This window comes from Callithrix jacchus, chromosome 1, assembly GCF_049354715.1.
Source record: "Callithrix jacchus isolate 240 chromosome 1, calJac240_pri, whole genome shotgun sequence".
Classification (NCBI taxonomy): domain Eukaryota; kingdom Metazoa; phylum Chordata; class Mammalia; order Primates; family Cebidae; genus Callithrix; species Callithrix jacchus.
Window position 1 is genome coordinate 146494051 of NC_133502.1, and position 26412 is coordinate 146520462.

The 26412-nt window shown below is 47.1% G+C and overlaps 1 protein-coding gene across 2 annotated transcripts in view; it reads right to left on the reverse strand.

Annotated features, from left to right (window-relative positions):
- The window catches only part of GABBR2 (gamma-aminobutyric acid type B receptor subunit 2), a 423612-nt gene that overhangs the window by 80288 nt on the left and 316912 nt on the right, over positions 1 to 26412 (reverse strand). For both annotated transcript variants that reach the window (XM_035253005.3, XM_078373143.1), the window contains 4 exons: positions 25716 to 25866; positions 22448 to 22580; positions 8116 to 8223; positions 2285 to 2407 (listed from right to left, as the gene is read on the reverse strand). In XM_035253005.3, the coding sequence (XP_035108896.1) occupies positions 2285 to 2407; positions 8116 to 8223; positions 22448 to 22580; positions 25716 to 25866 (515 nt within the window). The remainder of the gene's footprint in view (positions 1 to 2284; positions 2408 to 8115; positions 8224 to 22447; positions 22581 to 25715; positions 25867 to 26412) is intronic.

The following is a 26412-nucleotide window of genomic DNA, read 5'->3' on the forward strand; positions in this document are numbered from 1 at the left end:
GAGCCATTGATAGCAGCACGGCTTATTGCAGAATAGAAGGAAGACAGGTAAGAGCCATAATAGTAAACCATCAGCTAGACATATCAGACCATGCAGGTTTACCTTATCTAAATGGTCCAGCAGGACAGGCATCCCCATTTTCATAGTCTGCTGACTTAGGCTGACTCTAGCCCACAGCTGGAGCCTTGAGGACCCCTTGTGCATAAGCTCCCACCTTCATCTAGAATACAGGTGGCAGCCATTCAGCCTCCCCAGCCCACTGTTGGGCTCCACATCGAGCCACCTGTGCCTGGTTTCTGTCTACTTGGCCCAGCTCCAGGCCTTCCATGAACTCTGCCTGACTCACCCTTGCTCCCATTCTCTGATCTCCTGAGCCCTCACTCTGCCTATTACTTGACTTTTTCTCTTCATCTGTACAATGGGAGAACATTTCCCTGCCCTACTCACTTCCCAGATCTGTGGCCAATGAACAAATGTCTAAAAAAGCCAGTAAAACTGCTAAGCGCTGCCCAGGTACTGAAAGGCAGGGTTATGTAGCAGGTGAGAGGGTAGTTAGCGGTATTGTCACTAACCTGCTAGGTAACCTTGGGTAAGTTATACAGCCTCTCTGGTTTCTGTGTCCTCATCAGTAAAATGGGGTTAAGGACAGCATCTACTTCCTAGAATTGCTGTGAGGATCAAACAAGTTAACACATGATGCCAGCTGTCATCATCATCATCACTCTTAGAAATCCAGAATTCTAAATTCTGGTGGTGGGTGGGAAATTCCCATGGGATGAAGTGGGAACCCACCCAGGTGTTCTGTGGCCCACCTTGCAGGATGAATGGTGACCAGATGTCCCCCCTGCCATTCCAAAAGTAGCCTGTCTTCTCTAGTAGTCTCAGTTCCTGCCCCCTTGTTCCCTGGGCACAGACAGTGTTGGCTCCGTCCTCTTTGCCAGTTCTGCTTGTGTGTGTCTGGAGTCCTGCTTCCTCCCAGGAGTGTGTGAAAGGGGGTGAGGGGGAGGAACATAGTTCTCAACCTCTTTCCTAAATGGCATTCTCTGCCACTGCTCTGAATGCATAACTTCTTACTGAGCTGAGTAAACCCTCTGTCTCAAATAAATGAGGCTGAGCAGCTTACGTTCTGGAAAACCTTCTTGTCTACAAGGATAAAAGCCTCTGCCCCCAATGCATAGAATGACCATTTCTGGTTTAGTTTAAGAATTCACAATAAATTCCACAAAAAGATTTTTTTAATAAAGCAGTGAGAGAAAAAGAGATTCGCATTTTTCAGTAGAATTTGTTACACTGTATATAAATCCTTCCAATAGCATACCCCACTGCAGCCCAGCAATACCCCGCAAACACAAGTATAACTACTCTAAAAGGAAGGCCACAAAACCACAACCTCCAAAGGGACTCAAACTTCCCTAATCTGGAGAATCCTAGAAAGACCAGCACAGGTTCAGGGCGAGGCTGACTGCACGACAATTAAAAAATATATTTAATAGTACTTTTATGTAAGGCTCTTTATTTTAGCAACAAATATGTGATATCAAATGTGTGAAAAGAAATATATTGCTCATCTCTTTGAAAATAATACAGTATCTAGAAGGAGCTTTCAAAATGTTTTATTCCCTAGCAGCACTTTTTTGGAGACTTACTTTAAAGTTGGGATAAATATGCAATGTCATTTCTCAAGTGATGGATCCTATAAATGAAGGCTTCTACAATGTATGAGAATATACTCTTCTTTTTAGGGGGCGGGGTATGGAGTTTTGCTCTTGTTGCTCAGGCTGGAGTGCAATGGCACGATCTCGGCTCACTGCAATCTCCGCCTCCTGGGTTCAAACAATTCTCCTGCCTCAGCCTCCCGAGTAGCTGGGATTACAGGCATGTGCCACCAAACTCGGCTAATTTTTAGTAGAAATGGGGTTTCTCCATGTTGGTCAGGCTGATCTCGAACTCCTGACCTCAGGTGATCTGCCTACTTTGGCCTCCCAAAGTACTGAGATTACAAGTGTGAGCCACCGCGCCCGGCCTGAGCACATACTCTTTGAAAAAGCCCAACAGTTCCCCTTGATTCTCTGCATGCATTAATATTAAACTCAACTTCTTTCACGGCACCTTATATTTGGCTTCCTTAGAATACTATGTATAAAATGGAGTGAAATGGAACTGAGGAAGTGTTCCCAGTGGGGTACTGGGCACCTGTGTAGCCTGGGAGCTGTGCAGCCTCACTGTCCTCATGTACCAGGGACTGCATCTGCAGGCTTCCCTCCTGCCACCACTGGGGGCTTACCTCCATGCTGTACTTCTCCACTGTCCTTCGCAGCGGGTCCACGGCCTGCCAGCAGATCAGGATGCACAGGTCGATTAGCAGCATGCCCCCCACGATCACAAGCAGTTTCTGGTCCTTGATGATCTGTAGAGCAGGAAGGAGTGGAGGGGAGCCGACGTGAGAGATAGCTTCCCACGCAGCAACTGGGGGCCTGGGGTAGTGGGGAAAACTGCATCATGAACCCCCAGCTGGAGAGTCTCCTGGAATCCCCATCACCCACAGGATAAATCCAGCCAAGCTCCTCTGCTTGACATTCAAGGCCTTTCACAAGCTTGACCTCATCACTCCCCAAATACACATGTGTATTTTGTGGAAGTTTGGCCACTCCTGGTCCTGTCCGAGCTATGATTTTCACCCTCCAGGTCTTTGTAGGTGCTAGTTCTTTTGTCTGCAACACACTATTCTTTCTATCTGGCAATCTTCTAATAATCCTTAAACACCCTGGTCAATTGTCACCTCTTCCATGAAGTCTTCTCTAACTCCTGCAGCACAACTAATAACTCCATACCACTTTGTCCACATCCTTAATTATCAGGAGGAACCAGTAGTAACAACAATGAGAAGAAGAGCTAGCATTTAATGAACACTCACTCTGTGCCTGTCTCTAGGTTGATAGTTTCAGAGGCAATGTCTCATATAAAGAAAAATATTGTTATTATTCTCATTTTATGGATGAGCAAACAGGCTTGGAGGGGACTAAGTAACTTGCTCAACGTAATAAACTGAATAAGAGATGAAGCCTGGATTTGGACCAAGCTCTCCTTTCTCTGGAATTCACATCCTCAAACATTTACAGCACCAATCAGAAGCTATATTAAGTTGTAAACACATCTTCCCTCCTCAGTAAACTGGGAGCCTGAGACAGAAAGAAAGTTGTTTTCTTTGTGTTCCCTTAGCACCTACCAGGGCCTGGCATGCAGTAGCTACTTAAAAGTCTGATGAATTGAATCAACATGAAAGAATATAAAAAGAAGAAATATAACTCCCATTCCTCTTTGCAGCCTGGGATATTTTTATTGCTCTGTGAGACTCCTACCCCACTTTACGTCTGTTTGATAGGGATTGGCCAGGGGATAAATATTTTTGGTGCCAAAGCTGACCCGTATGTCACTCACTTCATGTTTATATAGCCCCTCACTCTCCAGAAAAGCTAATGTGATGAAGTAGTTCTGGAAAGACTCAGAAAAACAAACAAAACTCAGGTAGAAGCTTGAGAAATATCATCAGATTTGCTTTTTAACAATTAAAGACATTTTTAAAGGAGAAATAAAAACTCAAGGGGCCTTTCTATCACTGAATGTAAAAAGAACACGAAGAAAGTGTTGGCTCAGTTACTGCCAAGGAGATCAAATCCAGCAAAACTGCTTTACCTGGAGGCGGGGCACTGGCAAAACCCACTCTGAGATTTTCAAGGATATGGTGTACTCCTGGTGCTTTAGAGAAACCCAGCTTAACTCTCATCCCCTGGGAAACTAGGCAACTCTCTGACAGTCTTGAGAAACTGGGACAAAATGCCTAAGGAGTTTAGCAGTTAGGGGATGGGCTGGAAGGAGCCTTTCTACGTGATGCTGAGCATAAGGCTGCTTGAGCCCCCAGGCATTTTCCCAGCTATTCCAGACCCCTGGAAGGCCTGACCTGCACCTTTCTCCTGGCACACTCCTACCCTGATATCAAGGTTAAGCCCAAGCAGCTTCTCCTCCATGAATGCAGGCATACCCTGCAAGGGGCATAGATGACTTTAAAAGCTGAGCACCAGAATTTTCCTCTTGTAAATGTAATAAAGTAAATTCTTTCAATTTAATGGCTCAAGTATGAAGTCTGAGGAAGTGGGATTCTTTTTTTTTTTTGAAAGAGTCTTGCTTTGTCACTTAGGCTGGAGTGCAATGCTGTAATTGAGGCTCACTGCAGCTTCCACCTCCTTGTTCAAGTGATTCTCCTGCCTCAGCCTCCTGAGTAGCTGGGATTACAGGCATGTGCTACCACGCCCAGCTAATTTTTGTAATTTTAGGAAAGATGGGAGTTTCACTATGTTGGCCGGTTTTGAACTCCTGACCTCAAGTGATCCGCCTGTCTCGGCCTCCCAAACTGCTGGGATTACAGGTGTGAGCCACCACACCCAGCTGAGGCAGTGGAATTCTAAAGGATTTAAAATTAAGTGGACCTGACTTAGAATTCTGGCTCTGTTCCTTGCTACCTGTGTGACCATGGGCCAATCATTTCTTTGCTCTCATTCCGCATTTCTCATTTGTAAAATGGCCAGGGGCAGTGGGAGGGAGAGAGCAGGAGGGCTTCTGTGTTATTCTCCAAGGATGGTATAAAGGAAAGAACACAGGCTTTGGAATTGGACCTCATTCTAATCTCAATTCTTGTCAAATGTGATCTTGAGCAAGCTGCTTAACTTTGCTAGGTCTCAGTTTTCTTCTTTTTAAAGTGGAGCCGGCCAGTGATTCCTAAATTGTACAGTTTGTGTAAGAATAAAATGAGATGAGGTATGGAAAGCATCTAGTACAGTGTCTGGCACAGAGAAGATGATCAACGAATGGTAGCTGGCTACCATTACTTGGGTTTTGACAATTAGTGATTTCTGTGTTTATGTGTTAGACACAGTGACATCCAAGGGCAAAATGTGATACTGCACCTAAGCTCTACTAGACACAGGATTAATCATCATGTGTGAATGAGTGCATGGTGGGAAGATGCTGAGACTCAGAGGAGAGGACATGGTTATTTTCCTTCTGGCACCATTCACAAAGCCAGGCATGTAACCAGTGTTTGTTCCTAAATGGATTTAGGTTAAGTAGGTATGAATCACTTTTCATGTATTAATTGCCGAAATTTACTGAGTGCCTACTCTGAGTCAGGTTCGATTCTAGGCACTGAAGATGCACCAGTGGACAAAACAAACATTCTGCCCTATGAAACATGCATATTTGTGAGGAAGACCAGTAGTGAAAATTAAACAAGTACATCCATGTATATATAAAATACAATGTCAAGGAGAGGTAATTTAAAATAATCTTAAATAATGAAAACAGTGGGAAGGAAAGAAAAGAAAAGCGCTTATCTGAGCACCAGAGACCCCTTGCCTTAGGCAAGGTCATTTCTTTATTCTTAGATTCTTTGACTTCTTTCTTTCTTTCAAATGCTGCCTGAACTTCTCTCTGGGTTATGCCAGTGCCCACTGATGCTATCACATGCAGTCCTCTCTCTGTGGGTAGGAGGTACTCAGTGGCAGATGAGCGCAAAGGCGCACAGTAATGATTAAGCACCTGACTCTGGAATCAGATCTAAGTTTGAAATGAACTAACTAGTTGTGTACTCTTGAGTAATTCCCTTCCCCTTCTGAACCAGTTTCCTCATCTAGAACATGGGGATAATATTCACACATGCCACACTAGATTATCAGCGCCTGTCTTACAATAACTATTCAACAGATGCCAGTGATTTTTTACTAAATGTGACTTCTGAGTTGTTTAGAGCAGGGATCAGCAAACTACTGACTTGGCCCACCATCTGTTTTTGTAAATAAAGTCTTATGGGAACATAGCCATGCTCATTTAAATGAGTGTACCCTCACTTATAGGAGGGTAAAGTAGAGAAGAGAAATTTACACCTTTACCATGCTCATTTTATTTATTTATTTATTTTTTTGAGACAGAGTCTCACTCTGTCACCCAGGCTGGAGTGCAATGATGCGATCTCGGCTCACTGCAACCTCTGCCTCCCAGGTTCAAGCAATTCTCTTGCCTCAGCCTCCTGAGTAGCTGGGATTACAGGCATGCGCCACCGCACCCAGCTAATTTTTGTATTTTTAGTAGAGACGGGGTTTCAACATCTGGCCAGGCTGGTCTTGAACTCCTGACCTCGTGATCCACCCGCCTCAGCCTCCCAAAGTGCTGTGATTACAGGTGTGAGCCACCATGCCCGGCCTACCATGCTCATTTAAATAGATGTCATTTGCATATTTGTCTATGGTTGTTTTCATTCTATAGCTGCAACCGAAACAAAGGAGCCTGCAAAGTCTTACCGATCGAGTTTTCTGGCTTTTTACAGAAAAACCTGGCTGATGCTTGGTTAAGAGAAAAGGGCATTTCTTAATTTTTTCAAAAAACTTCAGATTTTCTGACCTATTCTGACTGGCCTTCCAGTAGGGCCTACTCATTTCTTCAGGGAGCACCATTCAGGGCAAATATAGCATGGATGGTGCCCCTGGGGTTCAACTCTCCTGTCTTCCTCAGATGGCGTGTGCTTCAAGATAGTTGCTTAAAGCCCTCTTGGCATTTTCCTTAAGTTGAGACCAGATGAGAGTCTGAAGTTAACCTCAGATGCTTTTCCCACTTATGTTATTGTCTGCAACAGAATCTAGTCATATTTGTAGTAAACTTCCCGTGTCCTCAAAAAACATCTGTCCCCAGAACAGAAGGTGTCACCTCTGAATTTCTACCCTGGTCCCAACACTTCCATTTGGTCCTAGTATGAGGCAAAATAAAGACTGTAATAAGCCTTCACAATTTAAAAAGATTTTATAATCGGTCTTTAGAAAAAAAGTAACATGCTGTAAAACTATGAAATTTGAAGGCATTAAGTCATCATGTGTCAACACTTGCTTTAATAGGCTTCTTTTCTTTTGATGCTTTAAAAAGTGTGGACACATGGGGCATATGTGGTGAAGTTTGTGTATGTATGTTTGGGGAGGGCAAGCCATCACGGATGGAGGGAGGGGGTGGGAGCTACGGAAAGAAGAAAAGGATAAAAAGACTGCACTGGAAAAAAGCATATGATTGCATCTGCAAATTTATACTACCCCTAGTTCCAACTCAGGAGGGTTGGACACCTGGGTGGGTGGGAAGATGGAGAAAGAACTCAGGCTGGCCAAAGGAAGAAGCAGCCAGCCTGGGCCCCTTTTCCCAAGGCAGGTGGCCGGCCTGCTGCAGGCCTGAGCTGGGAGAGGGAGAAGTTGTGCCATTGAATGCTGTTTGAAGTTTTGAATATAATGATGGACTCTACATATTATAATAGTTACTGACCAGAGGACCTTCAAAATCAAGAGACTTGATATAAATTTTATCCAGAAGAAAGGTAAGAACTAGTACCACTGCAACAGTAAAAGGACAGTGGTGGACAAAGTTTCTCTGTGATTAAGAGTCAAGCTCTGTCATGGCTATACCCAACCGCATGGGTGGCGAATGCATTCCACAGTGTGAAGGCTGAGCTCCTGTTCTCCAAGGGCCTCTTTGGAAATGGAATCACGACATCAGGTACCAACCCTGTTTCACTCCTCTCTTTCAAGGGCTCCCCATTGCCCATAAGCTCAAGTTCAGATTCCTTAATGTGGCTCCTGCCTTCCCTTTCAGCCTCTTCCTCTACCCTGTCCCCACACACCCTAGGCCCCAGCCACACCAAGCCTCTCTCAGTCCCTGACCACTCTCCTCCCCTCCTTAGGCTGCCATGCATGGTTCCTTTGACAAGGTCCCCAGTATCCCCATGCCCTTTGCTTGGCTAACTCTCACTCACCATCCAGGCCCCAGCATAGGTGGCACTTCCTCCATGAAGCCTCCTCTGAGTGCACTGTACCCCAGCACCTCCCATATGTCCCCAGCCAGCCCCAATAGCTGTGTGTTATAAATACTTTGTGAATTGTCTGGTTTCCCCGGTAGGCTGACGGTGGAAGGAGGTGGGGATTATAGCTTGGATCCCAGCAAATAGCTCAGTGCCTGGAATATGGTATATACTGGCCAGATAAATGCTGAGTGAACACAGTCAACACCCTGAAACAGAAGGGGAGTGATTACCTTCTTCTTCATTTTCACATTTTTGAAGATGGCGTGGACTCTCCAGGTCTTTGCAAACATGGCCCCAAAAGCGGTCGTGTAGCCCACGGTGAGAATCCAGGTCCTGACCTAGAGGCCGTGAGAAAACAGAGGTATTGACCTTCCTTAGGTAGAGGGACTTCATCAGGTATGAGACCACCCTGCAGGGGGAATCTCCATGATGGGGACAAATACTCCTCTCTGCATATTGTTCAGTTGAACTGGCATCTTTCAATCAAATTTCCATTCAATAGACATTTGGTTCTTTCAGCCACTTACCAGACCCAGGGCACTGGGCACACAGGAGTGCAAGATTCAAATCCTGCCTTAGATGGGCCCAGAGAGAGTCAGCCAGAGGGAGAGCCACAGAGGGCCCCCAGGACTGCTGAGGGACCACCAAAAGGTGATGGTCCAGCCCTCTGGCCTTTACTTCCTCTCTTTTCTTCCTTCTTCCTGCTGCCCAGCCTTCTCCCTACATGGTCAGGTCAGTGGCTACTACTGTCCAGTGTGACCTCAGAAGGCCAGTTAGCACAGGCCAGCCTGGTGGCTGAGCCCACACTGAGACCTTGGTCCCTGCTCAGAACTGAGGCCCTGTCTGGCTCTGACCTATTCCCCAGGAGTAAGCTGTACTCTGACCCCTAGCCCTGGGTTGGTGACTAATGGGAACAGCTATCCCTGACAGGAGCCTACAGCTTGGATCCCTGAAGCTGGAACAGGCTGGCCACCACCTGGTAGGTCTTAAGGGTCTCCAGGATGCCACCTTCACCTGTACTGTCTCACTCCCAGAACCCTCAACCCTCACCAGTTAGACTGGACACCCTCTAATACCCAGGAGACTTGCACATCTCCAGGTGGGCCCCACATCATGGTCTAGCCCTGGGCTGTGCACCACTGAGTTCTGGAGCCTCCCACTCACTGGGATGGAAAAGCCATGTGCCCCATGAGTTGCAGCTCTGAGTGTCAGTCTTTGCTTTCCCTCAGCTCTGTTGAGCTTCGTTTCCTTTGAAAGGTTCCAACCTTCCTTGGCTGAACACAAGACAGGAAGGTGGACATGGTAGGGAAGAAAGAGAGGCAGCCAGGCTGCAGCAGACAGCTCAGGCCCTCTGCATCCAGAGGAACTGGGCACAGAAGCTTTGCTTGGCTTCCCCAGGCCCCTTCTAGTTTAGGGCTGGCTGCCATCAACACATGTAGGAAGTTTCCAAGAAATGTTCCCAGCCCATTCCCTTTACAGATTCCTTCTGCTCCTGCCTTTCCAGCAACTTGACTCTTCAGGTTTTCAGAGACAGAACATTTTGCATTTCCATTTTATTTGTAAAAGTAGGAGCTATTTTTAGATTGCAAGGCCAAGCCACTAAATCAAGGGAAGAACAACAGCATCCCAGTGCTTGTTCAGAAACACAGGCCTGTGGAGCGTGTTTGCTATGGGGGTACAGGTGGGCACTTAGCCTTCTATTTTCTTTCTTTCTTTTTTTAATGAATGAGAGGTTTTTATGTTGCCCAGCCTGGCCTCGAACACGTAGCCTTGCCTCCTCAAGCACTAGGAAAACTGGTCTGAGCCATAGCAGCTCCCTCTTTCGTTTTTAAATTTCACAAACCTGGAGAAATCAGATTGGTAGAAATGAACCACAGTGCTTTAGAAAGAATGTAGAAGCGCCACACAATCACCCAGATGATAACAAAAGGATAAAGAATAGTATGCAAAACAGGGACGGGGAAGAGCCAATTACAAAGGATTTAGACCTGAGCACATTCAATGACCAGATAAAACGTTTGTCATCTGAGAGGTATGTGGGATTTGAGAGTTCATCTCATTCATTCATTCACTCATCCATTAGTTTGTTGGGTCATTAATTCATGTGTTTGCTCATTTGTTCATCCGCTCCTTCAACAAGTATTATTAGGCCAGAGGCAAAGTATATAATAATAAAAACAAACAACCACCACAACACACATCAAGGTGATTTTTTTGGAGGTGTCAGTTGAGTGAGGAAATCCCTTAACAGACGAAGAAATTGAGGCCCAGCACATTTAAGATATTCCCCTTACCCACGCCATAAAGCTCCAGAGCTGAGCCTGGAACTCAGAGCCGTGTCCTGGTCCAGGCCTCTCTCCCCGACATCCTGCTGCTGCCTCCTCCTCAGATGGAGTCTCCTTAACCCAAATCAGTTTTGTCTACACCTAGAAACTGGCTGTCAAAGAACAGGACATACCCAGAGGGAGCAGCTGACCAATCTGTAACACCCTCCAGGGACCTCAACACACTTGCAAAGCTAAGTTATTGATGTGACTGTGAAGACCAATGGTCTACAGCATTTTTGATCATGTTCTCTTGAACATGTTCAGTTTTACATATGAACATATACAGAACACGGCATTTTAAAAAGGATGAACAGAGATGAAGTAATATCATTTTTTACCTCATCCTGTGGCTGACAAAGATCTGTTTTGAGGAGATGTGTCACTCCAGTGTGCTAAGCATGTTTTTTTTCTTTTTCTGAGATAGGATCTCGCTCTGTTGCTCAGGCTGGAGTACAGTGATGCAATCACAGCACATCGCAGCCTCTATTTCCAGAGCTCAAACAATCCTCCCACCTCAGCCTCCTGAGTAGCTGGGACTGCAGGCATGCACCACCATACCTGGCTAATTTTTTTTGATTTATAGTAGAGACAAAATCTTGCTATGTTTCCCAGGCTGGTCTTGAACTCCTGAACTCCAGTGATCCTCCTGCCTCGGCCTCCCAAAGCATTGGGAATACAAGCACAAGCCACTGCATCTGGCCTTAGAGTGCTAAGCATTTTTCATATTTGCTTTGACTTATGTTTTCTTTGAAACAATGATTTCCAGGCCACTTGTCTATTGTGAGGGCTAAATTCATTAAGACTCAACCATATAATTAGTCAAGTTAGTTAAAATTCAATAATACAAATTTAACCTGGCATCTGGAAACTGCAATATGCTGCCATAAACTAAAAGCAAAGAATAGCAGAGGATGACGAGGCAGAAAACAGTTAACACAGAGGCCTGAGACCGTTATCCTTAGAAAGGTCTGATTTGAAGGTTGGTCCTTGGCTGATATCTGAGAGCTTGGATTCTGGACAGTTCCCACCATTCCCTCAGTGATAAGAGCAGCTCACTGTGCCTGAACTGGTTGTGCAAACAGTGTGGTTTATGCTAAACACTGGCTTCCTTCTGGGAGTCTGGAATTTTGTTATGTAGTAGGCAGACGGTGTTGGTATATCCTGCCCCCAACTAAAAACCCTGGGCACGGCCTCTCTAATGTGCTTCCCTAGGCAGCGTTTCACACATGTGGTCGCTACTCATTGCTGGGGGGATTAAGCTCATCCTTTGCAATTCCACTGTGATATGGCTATCCGAAGCTGGCACCTGGTTTCCCCTGGACTTCATCCCCCCATGTGCCTTTGCCTTTGCTAGTGTTGCTGTGTATTTTTCCAGTGTAATAAGTCACAGCTGCGAGTATGACTGTATGCTGAGCCCTGAGAGTCCTATTGAATCATTGAACTTGGGGTTTGTCTTGGAGACTATCAATGCTGCACCCCATTGCTGTCTGGTGTAGAGAACTGACCAACTACCTTGCCTTTGGGAGGGTTCCTACCTACAACCACTTGACACCTACTGCCAGGGCTTCACGGTCAGTCCCCGGATTAAGTGTTAGCCCAGTTTAAGTCTCTGGGATTTAAACCCAGCACTGTCCCACAGAGCCCTCAGGTTAAACTCCAAACTCTTAGCAGGGTGCAGCCCCCGCAACTCCACCTCTTCTGACATTCCTCAAGTCATCCTGCTCTGCTCAGCCTTTCCCTCACATCACACTGGCTCATACTGCCAAGTCTGACATGTGCTGTTTCCTCCACGCAAAATGCCATTCAATGTTCTATGTTCTTCACAATTTCTCATGCATCCTCTGAAATCCAAACTCATGAGCCACCTCCTCTGAGAAGCCTGCTGAGACCTGGCAGGGAGGTCATGGCCACTTCCTCCTCATGACGTCTGCCTTCAAGCACGTTTCTGCTCTGCTGGTCACACAGAGATGACATCTATCTGATTACCTGTCTGCCTCTCCAACTAGATGAAGCTACTGGGAGGCAGGGGCTGCTTTGCCCACCTGTACACCTCTGGAGCCAAGAGGAGACAATCAGGCTGAATGGGCCAGGTTAGGAGGTTGTGAACGCTTTGTCACCACAAATGTGCAAGTTGAGCCTGAGCAAGCAAATGAAAGGAAGGCCACAGAGAGCTAGAGCATTTGACAGCAAAAGAGGCTGAGTTCATGGCCTCAGCTGCTCCTTCCACATGCTGTCTGGCAGGTAGTGAGCTCCCTATCACTACACATATTCAAGCAGAGCTTGGAAGACCCCCTCTTCTCCCCTTCCATTAGAATGCTGCAGGGGTGTTTCCTGCACTGAGGGAGGTTTCATTTAATGACAACCCAGGTGCCTCCCTTCTATGTGGCTCTGTGTTGCCAAATAAACTAGAAGGTTTCATCTGAAGGGTTCTAATGATTCTGTTTTCCAATATGTTGCCTCCAATACAAGTCTCTACTGATTCATCAACACCAGAGAAATCACTACTTCACTTTTTCTCCTAAAGTCTTATGTGTGTTTATTTTTCTGATGTTAACATCGTTCTTTTTCTCCCCTTAGCTATCAAGTACTCAGCCCCCTCTGCAAACTGCCTTGAACCTAATACATCCAGGGAGAAGAGAAAATTTAGGCAGGCAGTTCCCAGCTCAGTCCCAGCTATGAAAAAGGAAAAAGAAATGAGAGCAAATCTCCAAATGGAAGGAAAAATCTATGCCCACAACAATCCTGCTCAGCCGCTTGCTCCACCAATTTCATAAAGCATGCCTGGCACGGTGAAGGGCTTTCACTGCCCTTCTGGGGATCAGCATGAAAATGGACACACAATCTCTGTGGGCAGGCCTGTTCTGACATGAAGGGCGGAACTGCTGTGCTCTGGGCCTCCTTGACACCACAGATTCCTGTGGGCCTCAGGCTAACAAGTCAGAGGGAGGAGCAAGCCCTGGTGGCTGGCTGGACACAAGGGGCAAGTCACTCTTTTGCAGTCCAAAAGGTTCTCTAAAGGGCCTTTTATTTCATTCTGACTGCTCACCCCAGGCCATCAATAGTGAGAAGGAGGGAAGAAACTCCCAGACTGCCCCAAAGCAAGCCCCAGACCACTGTGAGCTATGAGGTGGGGGAGCTGAGAGGCCTGAGGTCTCCAGGGCCCATCTTGTCTTCCTGACGCTGAAGAGCAGCCTCTAGAAACAGCTCTGTAAGAACCTGTCTTGCTCAGGGTCTTTTAGGTAAGACCGGTACAGAAAATCTTCTCTAAGTTTAGAGTTCAGCAGAGCCTTTCTGGGGGAATGGTGCCGGGGGACACTGGTGACTTGGGACCCCCCAGGAGTACTTTGGAACCCAAGACAGGGCCTAGGGGGCATCTTAGGAGCCCTGGGAGCAAATCATAGAAATGTGCCCCCTCTGGGCCCTTTCTTTTTTTTGAGATGGAGTCTCGCTCTAACACCCAGGCTGGAGTGCAGTGGCATGATCTCAATTCACTGCAACCTCCCCCTCCTCGATTCAAATGATTCTCCTGCCTCAGCCTCCTGAGTAGCTGGGACTACAGGTGTGCACCACCACCATATCTGGCTAATTTTTGTATTTTTAGTAGAGACAGGGTTTCACCACGTTGGCCAGGCTGGTCTCAAACTCCTGGCCTTGTGATCCGCCCACCTTGGCCTTCCAAAGTGCTGGGATTATAGGTGTGAGCCACTGTGGTCAGCCAAGACACAGTGCCCAGCCTCTGTGCCCCTTTCTGAAGGACTCCTCTCTTCAAGGACCTTGTAGCCAACAAACTCCAAGAACTTGGCTCAAAGGGCAGATCACAGGCCAAAATTCAGCTCCTGTCCCTGAAGCTAACACCCTTGTGTCATGCAGAATGTGCACAACTGCCCTTGGAGGCCTTGGCTTGGGCCACAGAACAATGCAGAATGAGGAAGAGACCTTTCTTCCTATTTCCCCTACAACCCCAGAAGGTGCATCAGGACTGGAGGTTGGGGAGCTTTTTGGAAGCGCAGCATTCTCAGATGGGTGGTGGCAGGAGAGGGGTGGGACATGGTGGGGAGGGGGCTGCTGTGTGCCTTCCTGCAGCTCTGTGGACAGAAGACACAGAAGAGTGAGTGTCAGGGCTAGAGAGGAAGGACTGAGTGGCCACACCATGGTGACTACAGCTGCTGAGAATTTTGCGGGCAAGTATGGTGTATTGTTTAGGACTTCCAGAAATAACTGGAGCTCACTCAGAGGGGTCCCTTATTTTAAGTCTTCCCTGATTTTTCCCTTGCTTCTGGGCCTTACTCATTCCCCTAGGTCTGTCTCTGTCAGTGTACAGAGCATAGTAAATAGGAACTGTTTGTGTAATTAGGTTTTCCGTCTGCACTGCCAACTCCCTGAGGACTATGATCTGTGCCTAGTAAGTGTCAGGGAGTGTTATCATATGAATGAACGAACCATGGGAATAAGAGTGCTGAGCAGAGCCAGAGGTTGGCCCACATGTGGGGTGTCTGAGAAAGGAGGCTATCATCCTGCTTATTGGCTCAGGAGTCTGGAGAGTCCCTGGTTCCTGCCTCAGCCTCCTCCTCTGGAAGGCAGTTGGGGGTGGGGAGGCCACTGTCCTCAAGTGGGCATCTGTACCCCATCCAGGACTCTAGCTGGCCCAATCAGGCCCTGTAACAGCTAGTCCCTGTGGCCCTCTCCCCGAGCTGGTCTGGACCTGCCAGACAAGGTCACCGTCAAACGCTGTGGTTCTCTCCTGGCCCACCAGCCCTCCCACTGCCTTCCGAAATCACAAGCCACGTTATCATGGCCACCATGAGAGTCCACCTGCAGAAACAGCCCCCAAACTCACATTATTAAATTGTTTTACTTCTCAAGTGCCTCAAAAAGAAATCCCCATACAACAACAAAATAATCACAGGTTTATGGCCTTTTAACTAAAAATGTTTCAATAATTCCTACCAGACTTGAATTTACTGGGAGGCCAAGTGGGTGTTCCTAGGCAGCCTTTACTTTTCTAGTTAGAGTTAGAAAATCTCAGTACCCCCATGAGGGCACAAAGAGGGCATCACACTTCCCACATCAGTGCCTGGGCCTCCTGCGCCCCATCCCTGTCCAGCTGCTGCCCATCCTGAGCAGGGTGAAGAGGCTAAAGGTGTGTTTTCAGACTTGGACTCCACCCTGCCAGCTGTGATGGGACTGCCTTGCTTCCCGAGGTTCAAGGGTGGAGGCCACACCTTGGTGTCTTCCAACCCAGGAGTTCCTTCCCTCCCACAACTGGGCCCCAGGAGCAGGCTTCTGGTGCTTCCATTTCTTTTACACAACTAGTCTCTAAGAGACAAACACAAAATTAAGCACCAGGTACTAATCTTATTCCTGCTCTTCGAGGTGTGGTCTGGGGATGTGGCATCAGCATCCCCTGGGAGTGTCAGGAATGCACAGACCCCCTCTGGACCTGCTGAGCCAGAACCTGCATTCCGTCCAGACCCCCAGGTGGCTCAGTGCACACTGAGCAGCACTGTCTGTGCTAGCAGGAGCCAGGATGGGGGCCTCCCTTTGGCGGGATGGGGGTAGGGAGGAGCAGATAGGAACTGGAAGGAGACAGGAAGGGCCTCTGGGATGCTGGTTAGGTCCTGCTTCTTGATATGGATCCTGGAGTCACAGTTGAGTTCAGTTTGTGAAAATTCACTGAACGGCATGCTTATAACCTATATATACTTTTTTTTTTAGTAGAAAAATAAATAAAAGAGTTGGGGTGGTCAGAAAGTAGAGGCAGGTGGGAGCTAAAATTGAGCCACACTCTCGAGTACCCCTCAGGGCAGCCCTGGGCCGGGCTTGCTTCTTAGGCCAGATTCTAACCACTACATGGCTGCAGTGTCCTCAGAGGTCCTGCCTTGTGTCATTCTCACCACCCTTGCTGCCTGCCCCAAGGCCCCTTTCAGCACTCAAGGTGGCAGAGGCAGCCACCAGCTTGGCTGTGACTTAAGCAAAACCCACGTTTGTTCCTGCTCCAGTTTGGGCAGAGCAAGGCCACAGAAGGCCAGAAGTTGCCATGGGTACCTGCACCAAACTGGCCAGCACCAACTGGTTTTCCCAGACTCTTAAAAAAATTTTTTTTGAGACAGAAGAGTAAATTTTTTATAGAAGAGTAAACTAAGGGGTCTCCCTTTGTCGCCCAGGTTCGAGTACAGTGGTGTAATCTCGGCTCAGTACAACCTCCACTTCCCCAGTTCAAGTGATTTTCCTGCCTCACCCTCCCGAGCAGCTGGGACTACAGGCATCTGCCACCACACCCGGCTAATCTTTGTATTTTTAATAGAGAAGGGATCTTACCATGTTGGCCAGGCTGGTCTCGAACTCCTGACCTCAGGTGATCCACCTGCCTCAGCCTCCCAAAGTGCTGGGATTATAGGCATGAGCCACCGCGTGTGGCCTCCCAGCCTCTTCTTCAACCTAAGTTTACTCGGCTTTATCAGTGTCTCTCTTAATGGTATCCAGAGGTGAACAGAATTATTTGGACAGAGTCCCATCATTCATACATGATGATGACGGCTAAGATGTATGAAGTCTTACTGTGTTGGCAGGCACTCAGTGCTTTACGTACATGATCTCATTTAATCCTCACAACCCTATTATTGTCATCCCCATTTTACAGAAGAGTAAACTAAGGTTCAGAGATGTTAAATAAGGTAAACAAAGCCACACATTAGGAAGTAGTGCAGCTGGGATTTGAATACAATCAGTACCACAGCAGAATGTCTCTCTTTTGTGCTAGACACTCTAATATAGTCTGGAAAGGCATCAAAAATGAAATAATAGTCCAAAACCACTCAATTGTAGACATTAAAAGGGCAAAATATATGATATATGGATTATAGCTCAATTTGCAAAAATCTGAGACAAAAATTTTGGTAATATTGGCTGGGATAAGTAGTTACCAGATTTCTAAGAACTTAGTTGACCTTTCTTTTCCTGGTATTAGCAGCTAATAAAAAAATCAGAATTTTTTTTTTTTTTGAAATAGAGTTTCGCTCGTTTCCCAGGCTGGAGTAAAATGGCGTGATCTTGGCTCACTGCAACCTCTGCCTCCCAGGTTCAAGCAGTTCTCCTGCCTCGGCCTCTCAAGTAGCTGGGATTACAGGCATGCACCACTACGCCTGGCTAATTTTGTATTTTTGTAGAGACAGGGTTTCTCCATGTTGGCCACGCTGGTCTCGAACTCCCAGCCTCAGGTGATCCACCTGCCTCGGCCTCCCAAAGTGCTGGGATTACAGGCGTGAGCCACCCATCGCACCCGGCAAAAAGTCAGAATATTCTTGTTTTCAAAAAGAATGAAACATCTCAGGCATCTTTGTGGTCCAAGAGAGCTAGTTTTAAGCTTCATCCCTGTTGCCTAGCAGTGTGCGACAGAGCTTCAGTTTTCTGTCCCATAAGGTGGGGACAGTGAACTTGGCCTTGTCAGGTGGTGGTGAAGGAAAGGCTGCTCCTGGCTGAAAGCCAGCCGTGGCGAATCACAGGGGCTGAGGGCACAGGCTCGAGAAGTTAACACTAAGCTGTTGACTATCCCACACCTGGGAATGCTTCTGAGAGCCCAGGAAGCTGTGTGAGGCCCATGCTGGGATGGAAGGTCCACCTAAAGCCTCCTCATCCTGTCTGCATTCTTATTCCTCCCACGCGTGAGCTGGGATTTCTGCCTCAGATCCACAAGGAAGGGGAGTGCTTTTTCCTTTCCCCACCTGCCGGGCTCCTTGTCTGGGCAAACAGGACCTAAGATCCCAGAGCCAGGTCAGCTCCACCGTGGGAGTCCCTCTCTTCCCCCTGGCAATGGGGCCCTGGCCCACACCCAGCACCGCCCTTGTAGGCAGCTCCATGTCCACAGGGGCCACGTTGCTATGGTGACTCCACTACCCACACAGTGTCCAGGGAGACAGCACAGGGTATAGCTGGAGCTGTTCTCAAGACTTGCTGAAACCGGCACTGACAGGCTGGGAAGATTCCGGAAAGGGTCAGAGGGAGTGGGGGATGGGAACTAAGAGAAACTGTTTCCCTAGCAGTAGCACTGTGCGTGCATGTGCGTGTGTGTGTGTGTGTGCATGTGCTCACACATGCACCCACTCTTGTCCCAGCAGAAGTGTTGCCCCTGGAGAGGGCTAATCTTGTGACTGTTGTAGGTTTCTGCCTGAGGTGGTGTTCATGGTTTCTCACTGTGTTAAGCTGCTATACTGAAAACTAAAAGGGAAAAAAAGCAGCATGTATATGGCAGCAGAGCAGACAGAATGACTTAGGCTGCACCATGTCTGAACTTGACCTCATGGTCTACCTTGTCCCCTGTCCTTTAAGATTTCTTACAGAACCCAGTATGGAACACTAGGAAATTACAATGTGATGGGGACACAAGGTGACAAACTGTGATGCTGACCCCTCCTCCTACACCCATCCACGCAGCACTTTCCCTGAGTTGCAGGCGGCTTGTCTGAACCGCCTTGTTTAACCCACACTGCAATCCTGCAGAGGGAAAACTGTGATGCTCATTGTACAGATGAGAAAACTGAGGTGAAGTCACTTGCTGCAGTCAGGAGCTAGTAAGTGGAAGAGGTGGCAGTCAAAGGCAGGCTGCTGTTTGAAGACCCGTGCTCACCATGCGGTCCTGCTTCTCCTTGCAGCTCCCCGCTCGTGGGAGTTTGCTGGGAGCAGCCTTCTAGGTCTGAAGAACAGAATCCACGGCACCAAGTGACATTAAGGAGTGGCTCAGCCTGGAATAGCAGGTGGAAGGAACCCAAATTGTACCCATCGGGGACTGGTACTTAGGCTCTAAATTTAAGAGCTTTAATATCCTCTTCCTGGGCGATACTGAGAATTGGTAAATCAATGACCCCAGCCCTAACTCATGTACACATCTGTATTGACCCAATTCAATCCAGAGGAGATCATCTATGCCTTTTCCCCACAGTCAGGCATGTGGACTCCTCTTTACAGAACGTCTAAAACAGTTAATTCTCAGGGGCGGCGAGAACCAGCCCCTACCATCTTTTTGGGTTCTCATGTTCAGAGCTGATGCTGATTTGTGAAGCGCTTTATGATTTATTCATACCAGCCTTCTCTAGCTTCCCAGGACAACCTTCCCCTCACACAAATGAGCGTGACTCCCAGAATAGAATGTCAGGCTTCATTAAAAAGAAAAGCCCTGGGTGTGGGGGATGTCCCTGTTTTTGCTCCCTAGCCTGCGTCACCCTGTGGTTGCTGAATTCAGGTCAAATTTGAGAAAGCACCTGTGCTTTCATCGCCTTTGGCTTGTGAACAAGGTGAGATGTCAGAAACTTCTTTCTGGGAAGGAGAAAGTTTCTGAAGGCTGGGCAGCCCTTGATGTCTGCTGCAGGAGTCTCTGTAGTGGAGACTGAAACTCAGGCCAGCTGGAGGCATTCCCAGGTGGCCAACAGCAATTGATGAAGAGATGGGCAGAGAGGGCCCCCCAGAGGGAGTGGGGCTGTGGTGGAATGAGGGTAGGGTTTTGCTCCAGTGGTTCTTAGCCGGGGGACCGAGGTAAGCCCTTCACTTCTCAGGGATGCCACCGAGAAACTGGAGTCACCAAACTTACCCCTACTATCATTTTTTGAGATGCAGTCTCACTCTGTCGCCCAGGCTAGAGTGTAATGGCGCAATCTCAGCTCACTGCAACCTTCACCTCCCAGATTCAAGTGATTCTCCTGCCTCAGCCTCCAGAGTAGCTGGGACTTACAGGCATGTGCCGCCATGCCTAGCTATTTTTGTATTTTTTATAGAGATGAGGTTCACCATGTTAGCCAGGCTGGTCTCGAACTCCTGACATCAGGTGATCTACACGCCTGAGCCTCCCAAAGTGCTGAGATTACAGGCATGAGCCACTGCACCCGGCCCCAGTATCATTTTCATTACTGTAATCATCATAGTGTCCTAAAACTTGGGGAGGAGGTCTAAGCACAGATGGAAGAGAGAAATCCTCATTTAACTTCATCAGCGTCCCTCAGGAGCAACCTTTTCTTCAGGCCTCACCACTGCCCAGGAAAGCTGAACAGAAAAAAACTGTATGTCCATGAAATTGTTAGGCATCTCAGGGCACAAAAGTCATGCTGATGTAGGAATATCAGAGACCCAGTGCCCTTCACACTTCCGCTAAAATTAGTAAGACTTCCATGTGCTTTGGTCATCATTCTAATGTCAGAAGGCCACACTCTAGAGAACAACCCCACTGAAACACACCCACAAGGACTTTTGAGCAGCTCACCTTCTTTGGAAGCTGACTCCAAGCACAGCAAAGCCAGGGACTTGCATCTCTTGTATTCATCCACCTCCTCCACTCCCAGAAGGGCAGAGTAAAGCAGGCATGAGCCAGTGCCACACTTGGAGTGAGAAAGTCTGAGTGGGCAGAGTGAACTGAGTGACCCTGGAGCACTGGGATTTGATGGCCCTGCAGGTCCCTCCAGGAGAGGAGAGGTGCCTGAGCACCCCAGTGACCTCAGTTACTGGGGACTTGACCACACACTTCTCAAGGCACTTCCCAATTAAGGATAAAGCAAGTGTATCTGTAGACCTCTCCGACAGCTCACACTGAAATTACTGGTAACATGAACAATTTATTGATGATGTGTAACAGTCAGTCCAGTCTAATCATCCACAGAAATCAGGAGAGCAAAATCCCCTAGACTGTAAGATCTTGGGGGGTTTCCCTCCTTTTCATGTGCTGTGCCAGAGCAGAGGGACTGGACTGGATTCAGTCCTCAAAGTCTGGGGTATGGGTGGGGACTTGCAGCACATTTAAGGGGTCCTTCACTTAGGCATCCCTCACTGCTATCTTTCAGCCCTCATCATCCAGCAGTGGGCAACACTGAGGCTTGCAAACAGCTAATGCAGTCTAAAAAGGGCTGCTTTGCAAAAAAGGGCCCACAGTGCTCTCACTATCTTGAAAGAAAACAGCAATGACAAAGGAATGGCTTTTGGATTAATCAACTCAACACCGATCTTTTGACCAACCCCTCTAGCTCTGGTCTTCCAGGCAGGGGACTGGATGAATTATTGCATTTGGGACTCTAAAGAGACCCAACAGGCTAACCCTATTTGGACAGATCATAGTCAATGTCCAGAAATAAATCTCAACTGGTTACTTCCTTCTTAAAAAGTTCATGATCTTTTCAACTGAGGGTTAGCTCCATATAACTATTAAGTGATTGCCAATACATAACCCCCTTAAAAAAAATAACTAAAAGGCATTTCTTTGGGCATTACAATTTTTAAAATGTTAACTTTAAAAATAATCTTTCTAAAATACAGAAAATAAATTACACTGCTTTGGACTTCATTAAATGTAAATATATATATCTCATTAGGTATGATATCGCCCCCTTGGGGGCAACTGTTGGTTCTTGAACATGAAGAAACACTACTCTTTTTAATGTGTAAACCATAGATATACATAAAGTACACAAACAGATATACATTATATTTCTGGTATTAAACTTGCATAAGGGGAATCATATGGAAAAAAAGTCTAAAAATGCTTCTTAGGGGAACAATAGGAAAAAACTATTTAAGAAAACACCGCTTAAATAGAAAATAATAACCACAGCTTTTACCATATGACTCAAAGTCAGACATACAAAGATCTATCATCATATTCTTTGATGGTTTTTGACGGTAGATGGGAGGATCTGTGCCTTCTCAAACGATCCCGACCCTGACCCTAACCCTGACCCTTGGTGCTGATGCTTTTCTGGATAACTTTTCTCCCTCCTTTTCTATATTACTCTGTCATTTCTTAGTGGGTTCGCATTCTAACAATGGCCTATTAAATCCGTTATATATATATATATTGAGACAGGGTCTTTCTCTGTTTCCCAGGTTAGAGTACAGTGACACGATCACAACTCACTGTATCTTCGACCTCTGGGCTCTAGCAATCCTCCCACCTCAGCCTCCTGAGTAGCTGGGACTACAGGCACACACCAGCATATCTGGCTAAGTTTTTTGTATTTTTGGTAGAGACAGGGTTTCATGATGTTGCCCAGGCTGGAAGTCCATTATCTTAATTTTACAGCCAGTATTTATACCCATTCTGGTCTGACAATAACACCATTCTTCCCTGTTGAGTTGAAGAACTCCTAAATGTGTTGTTCCCTGCCTGTTCATGTATTTCTGGGTTTGCATCCATGTTTTTGATGACTGAGGTCACCAAGGAAACTTTCTATCATATGCCACTGGCTTATGCAGAATGACTTACGGTGCAAAGTGTTTCAAAGGTCTTCTCAGAAACAAAGGATCCATCAAGGCCAAAGAGAAATATGGACGCATAGGAGAGCATCCCTCCAAGGATAATAAGGTTGTTCATGTATGGGCTCGACATCTTTATAAGCCTGACAAGAGAAAGAGACAACAGACGTAACAGAACTGTTAATTTAGTTATTCCTTCAACAGGTATTTTACAAATGCCTGCTAGATATATATTGTTGCTCAGGCTAGTGGGGGAGAGAGAGAGAAATGGAAATGTGCTGTGGGACCACAGGGGACACATCAGCAGGAAGGCCCAAATTTCCAGTTGATTTTCCCCAACACCCAGGTGCTCACCCTGAAACCTTCCCCTTACAGAGAAATCACTAAAAGCCCTGCTTTCCTCTACCCCTCTCCCCTACTGTTTGTCCTTCACTAAAAGACCTCAGACAACTATATATTTCTAATCATTAATTTCCCTGCCTTTGTCAGGTTCACCCATTACTTCCCCAGGGACAGCTTGTCACATCAGCTTCTTCATCCATTAATTTTCAGTTTAAACAAAAGCATTAAGTCAACAGGCTTTTTTTTTTTTTTTTTTTTTGGCTGGGCCTGGGAACTCATGTCAAATCCAGAGAATGTGAGATGTAACTTCAGCCACATTCCCCACGGGGAGGAGGAAGTCCCACACCACACTCCCTGCCTTGATTGGACCATGTCAAGAAGGCCTAACACTGAGTCTCGAGGGTTGTTTAGGAAAGCTCACACTGTTCTGTGCACAAAGATGGCCACACACCACACGTGGGCAGGAATACCTCTCCCAGTTGCTGGGTGGCAGAGGCAGACACCAGAGGCCCATCCCATCCACTACCCCTGTCTTACTAGGCTGCAGTGGGGAGCAGGGAGTGTTCTTTACACTTCCAGACTCTGCATCTTTCTCTGTCCTTTCCTCCTGGAACCCTGTGTGGCCCCCAGCTGCCCAGCAAGCCAAGGTCTTCAGTGGGCTGGTAGGTACCTGGCTCCCCCAGCACAATCAGCTCAGAAGGGCTTCAGGTTTCAGGCACCCTGTGGTTGAGGGGCTCTTCTGCAGATTGTAATTACGGCCAATTGTTCCCCAAACATTTTCCTTTGCATTCTGCAGTTCTGTTAACCCTTCACATTTAAAACATGCGATGCGTCAAAGGGAGAGGGAAATAAGCAGCCTGCTGCTCCTCTTCTGTGGACTGCACGCAGACTTTTAAGTTGGGGGCACTGGGTCCAGGGCTTAGACTCTGCCACTCCATAAAGGTCATACCTTGACAAGTCACTTAGCCTGGCTGAATTTCCTCACCTGTATGAGATAACTGATCCTGTTGCCTTGGACACGCATGAAGCTGAGATGAAGTTGGGTCCCTGGAGGTCCTTTTGTAAACCATGAACTACTTAGGTGCCTCCATTCTTATTACTACAGTCATGGGAGGGGAGAGCCTGGGGGTTGGGGCGGGCTTCCCAGAGGAGGTGGGCCTTATAGGATGCTTAGCATTTAGGAAGAGAGAAGTCAGGGGAGGGATTGGGAACCGCAATGACAGTTTCTATCTATCTTTTTGTAGATTTTTAAATAGACAAGCCAGTAAAAAAAGAAAACTTCACCTAAATGCTGGCCTTTTAGAAAGAGTGATGGTAACTTCCACCCCAGGAGGCCCAAGAGGGGGCAGTTAAGGAATTCAAGGAGTTTAGGTTATGATGGGGCAACCTGCTGTCCTGATGGAGCTTCCGGAGGCATCTGTGATGTCAATCTAACACTGAGAGCTGACTATGTGCCCAGGCCTGTGCCAAGTGCTCAGAGGTATAGTCAGCATTTAAGGTGTGTATAGAGTAGACAAAGTTGCCTCACTTTTTTTGGTGGTAGTGTACATGCTATTTATTGTAAGTAGCAACAATTGAAGAAAACGCTTTTCTGTTTTTTTCAGGAAATAAGTTTGACCTAAGCAACTGCTATCAAAAAAAGCCAAACAACAACAAAATAACCCAGACAAAATAACGGTGGCTCACGTCTCTAACTCCAGCGACTCGGGAGGCTGAGGCAGGAGGATTGCGTGAGGCCAGGAGTTTGAGAAAAGCCTAGGCAGCACAGTAAGGCTCTGCCTCTACAAAAAGTAAAATTAAAAAACAAACAAAACAAAAAAAACCAAGCACATATACACAAAAGTCTAGAGCCTCCAAATTCCTTCTTTGCAGCAGGGAGAAATTTAAAAATCTCAAAAACCAAAAAAGCTATTTTCTTCAAAATCAGGCTTGTTCCTGGCAGCCCACGAGTTCATGCAGTGTGGCTTCTGGGCACCATGGCAGAGCCATGGCACCGTGTAAGTGGTCACTATGGATGTCCCCAAGACAGCCCACGCTCTGAGCCCCTGCTCATCCCACAATAAGGCTTTGGCCTGGGTTCAGGGATTTGCTATGGAAACCAAAGAAGCAAAATGCACTTGGTAAAAACCACCGCCTGGAGTAGTGGCTGGTTCTTCCCACGACTGACCAGAATAACTCAGAGAGTGAGCTTCTCTCCTCTGGAGAATTAAGGGCATGTGGTGGGGAAAAGAAATTAAGACAAGAAGCCAAGGAGACAGGCTCTGCCACAAGTGCACAGCAGCACTCCATCCTGGGACTCAGGGCTCTGCTCTGCGATATGAGGAGTTATCTGGAGGGTCACACGGGATGATGGAAGGGAGGGCTTCCTGGGCCATAATGAACTGTACCAGTGGGAGTCCATTTCACTAAACTTTGTGAACCCCTTCAGTGGTGATTCCCGGCGATGCTAGGCGATACAGGCAAAGACGTTTGGGGAATTCTGTCTTCTATATCTTTCCTCCTGGACCTTCACAAAGTACAGGAGTATATCCAAAGCTCTGGATATAATACAGAGTATATCCATGGAAGGCCCACAGACTTGGACCCTTGGATTTTATTCAACTTCCTCAAACTTATTTGACTACCCTCCTGTGCAACCGGCAGCCCTGCCTCTGTGTGTGTGTGTGTGTGTGTGTGTATGTGTGTTTATGTGTGTCTGTTATATACATGTGTATGTGTGTATGTATGTGTATGTGTCTGTGTTATGTGTATGTGTGTGCATGTGCTCACACGCATGTAATACCTACAACATCCTAGCAACTGAGTAACACACTTTGGGAAACTGCCCTGCAGACCTCTGGGTCCCTGGGAAATCTGTCATATGGTGCTCTTACACCGTATCCACAGGCTTGTCAATTCAGAAAGTGATATTGCAGAGGAGGACCAGGGTGGCTTACTTCTGATTCCGGTTCTTGATGTTGAAGAATAGAAAAGCACTGGCCATGATCATCCCAAGGATGGTGAGGGCAGAGAGGATGCTGTAGAGAGGTAGGGAGATCTTCCGCAGCTGCTCCAGGATAATGGTCTTGTCTTTTGGTGGTTCAGATCCTAGAAGTTCAAGAAGAAGACATCGGTGGGACCCAGTACAAGTCATTCCCTGAGAAGACCTTTGCCTCAGTGTACCTGACAGCCAGCCAGGCCCTGTGCACAAACTCTACACAAGGCACATCTATCTACTGGGTGAGCCAGATTCAGCAGTTGGCCAGTCTGCCCAACAGGGAGCCTGAGCCAGGACTTATTTCTTTCTCTAAATAGAATCAATAAAGGATTTGTGATGCATTTAATAGCCATTAGAAGACTAGAATTTGATTTGGTCTAATTACATTGTTGAAAACCCATCACCATTTATCCCGTTAGGTAACAACGGCCTGGAAGCACAGGGCTGGGTGATGTGAGCAGGTACCACTGGGTGCCTTTGGGGATAAAGAGCCTCGAGATCTTTGCTCCTACGCATACATAATAAGTGATCACTCCTCAACAGGACAGACACCTTGCCTGTTGGTTCCATGGTGACACATATGTGCTCTGGCTACAGATATTTCTACTTCAACATCATTGTGTTTTAAAAGCTCTATCTGGCTTTCTGTTTCCTTA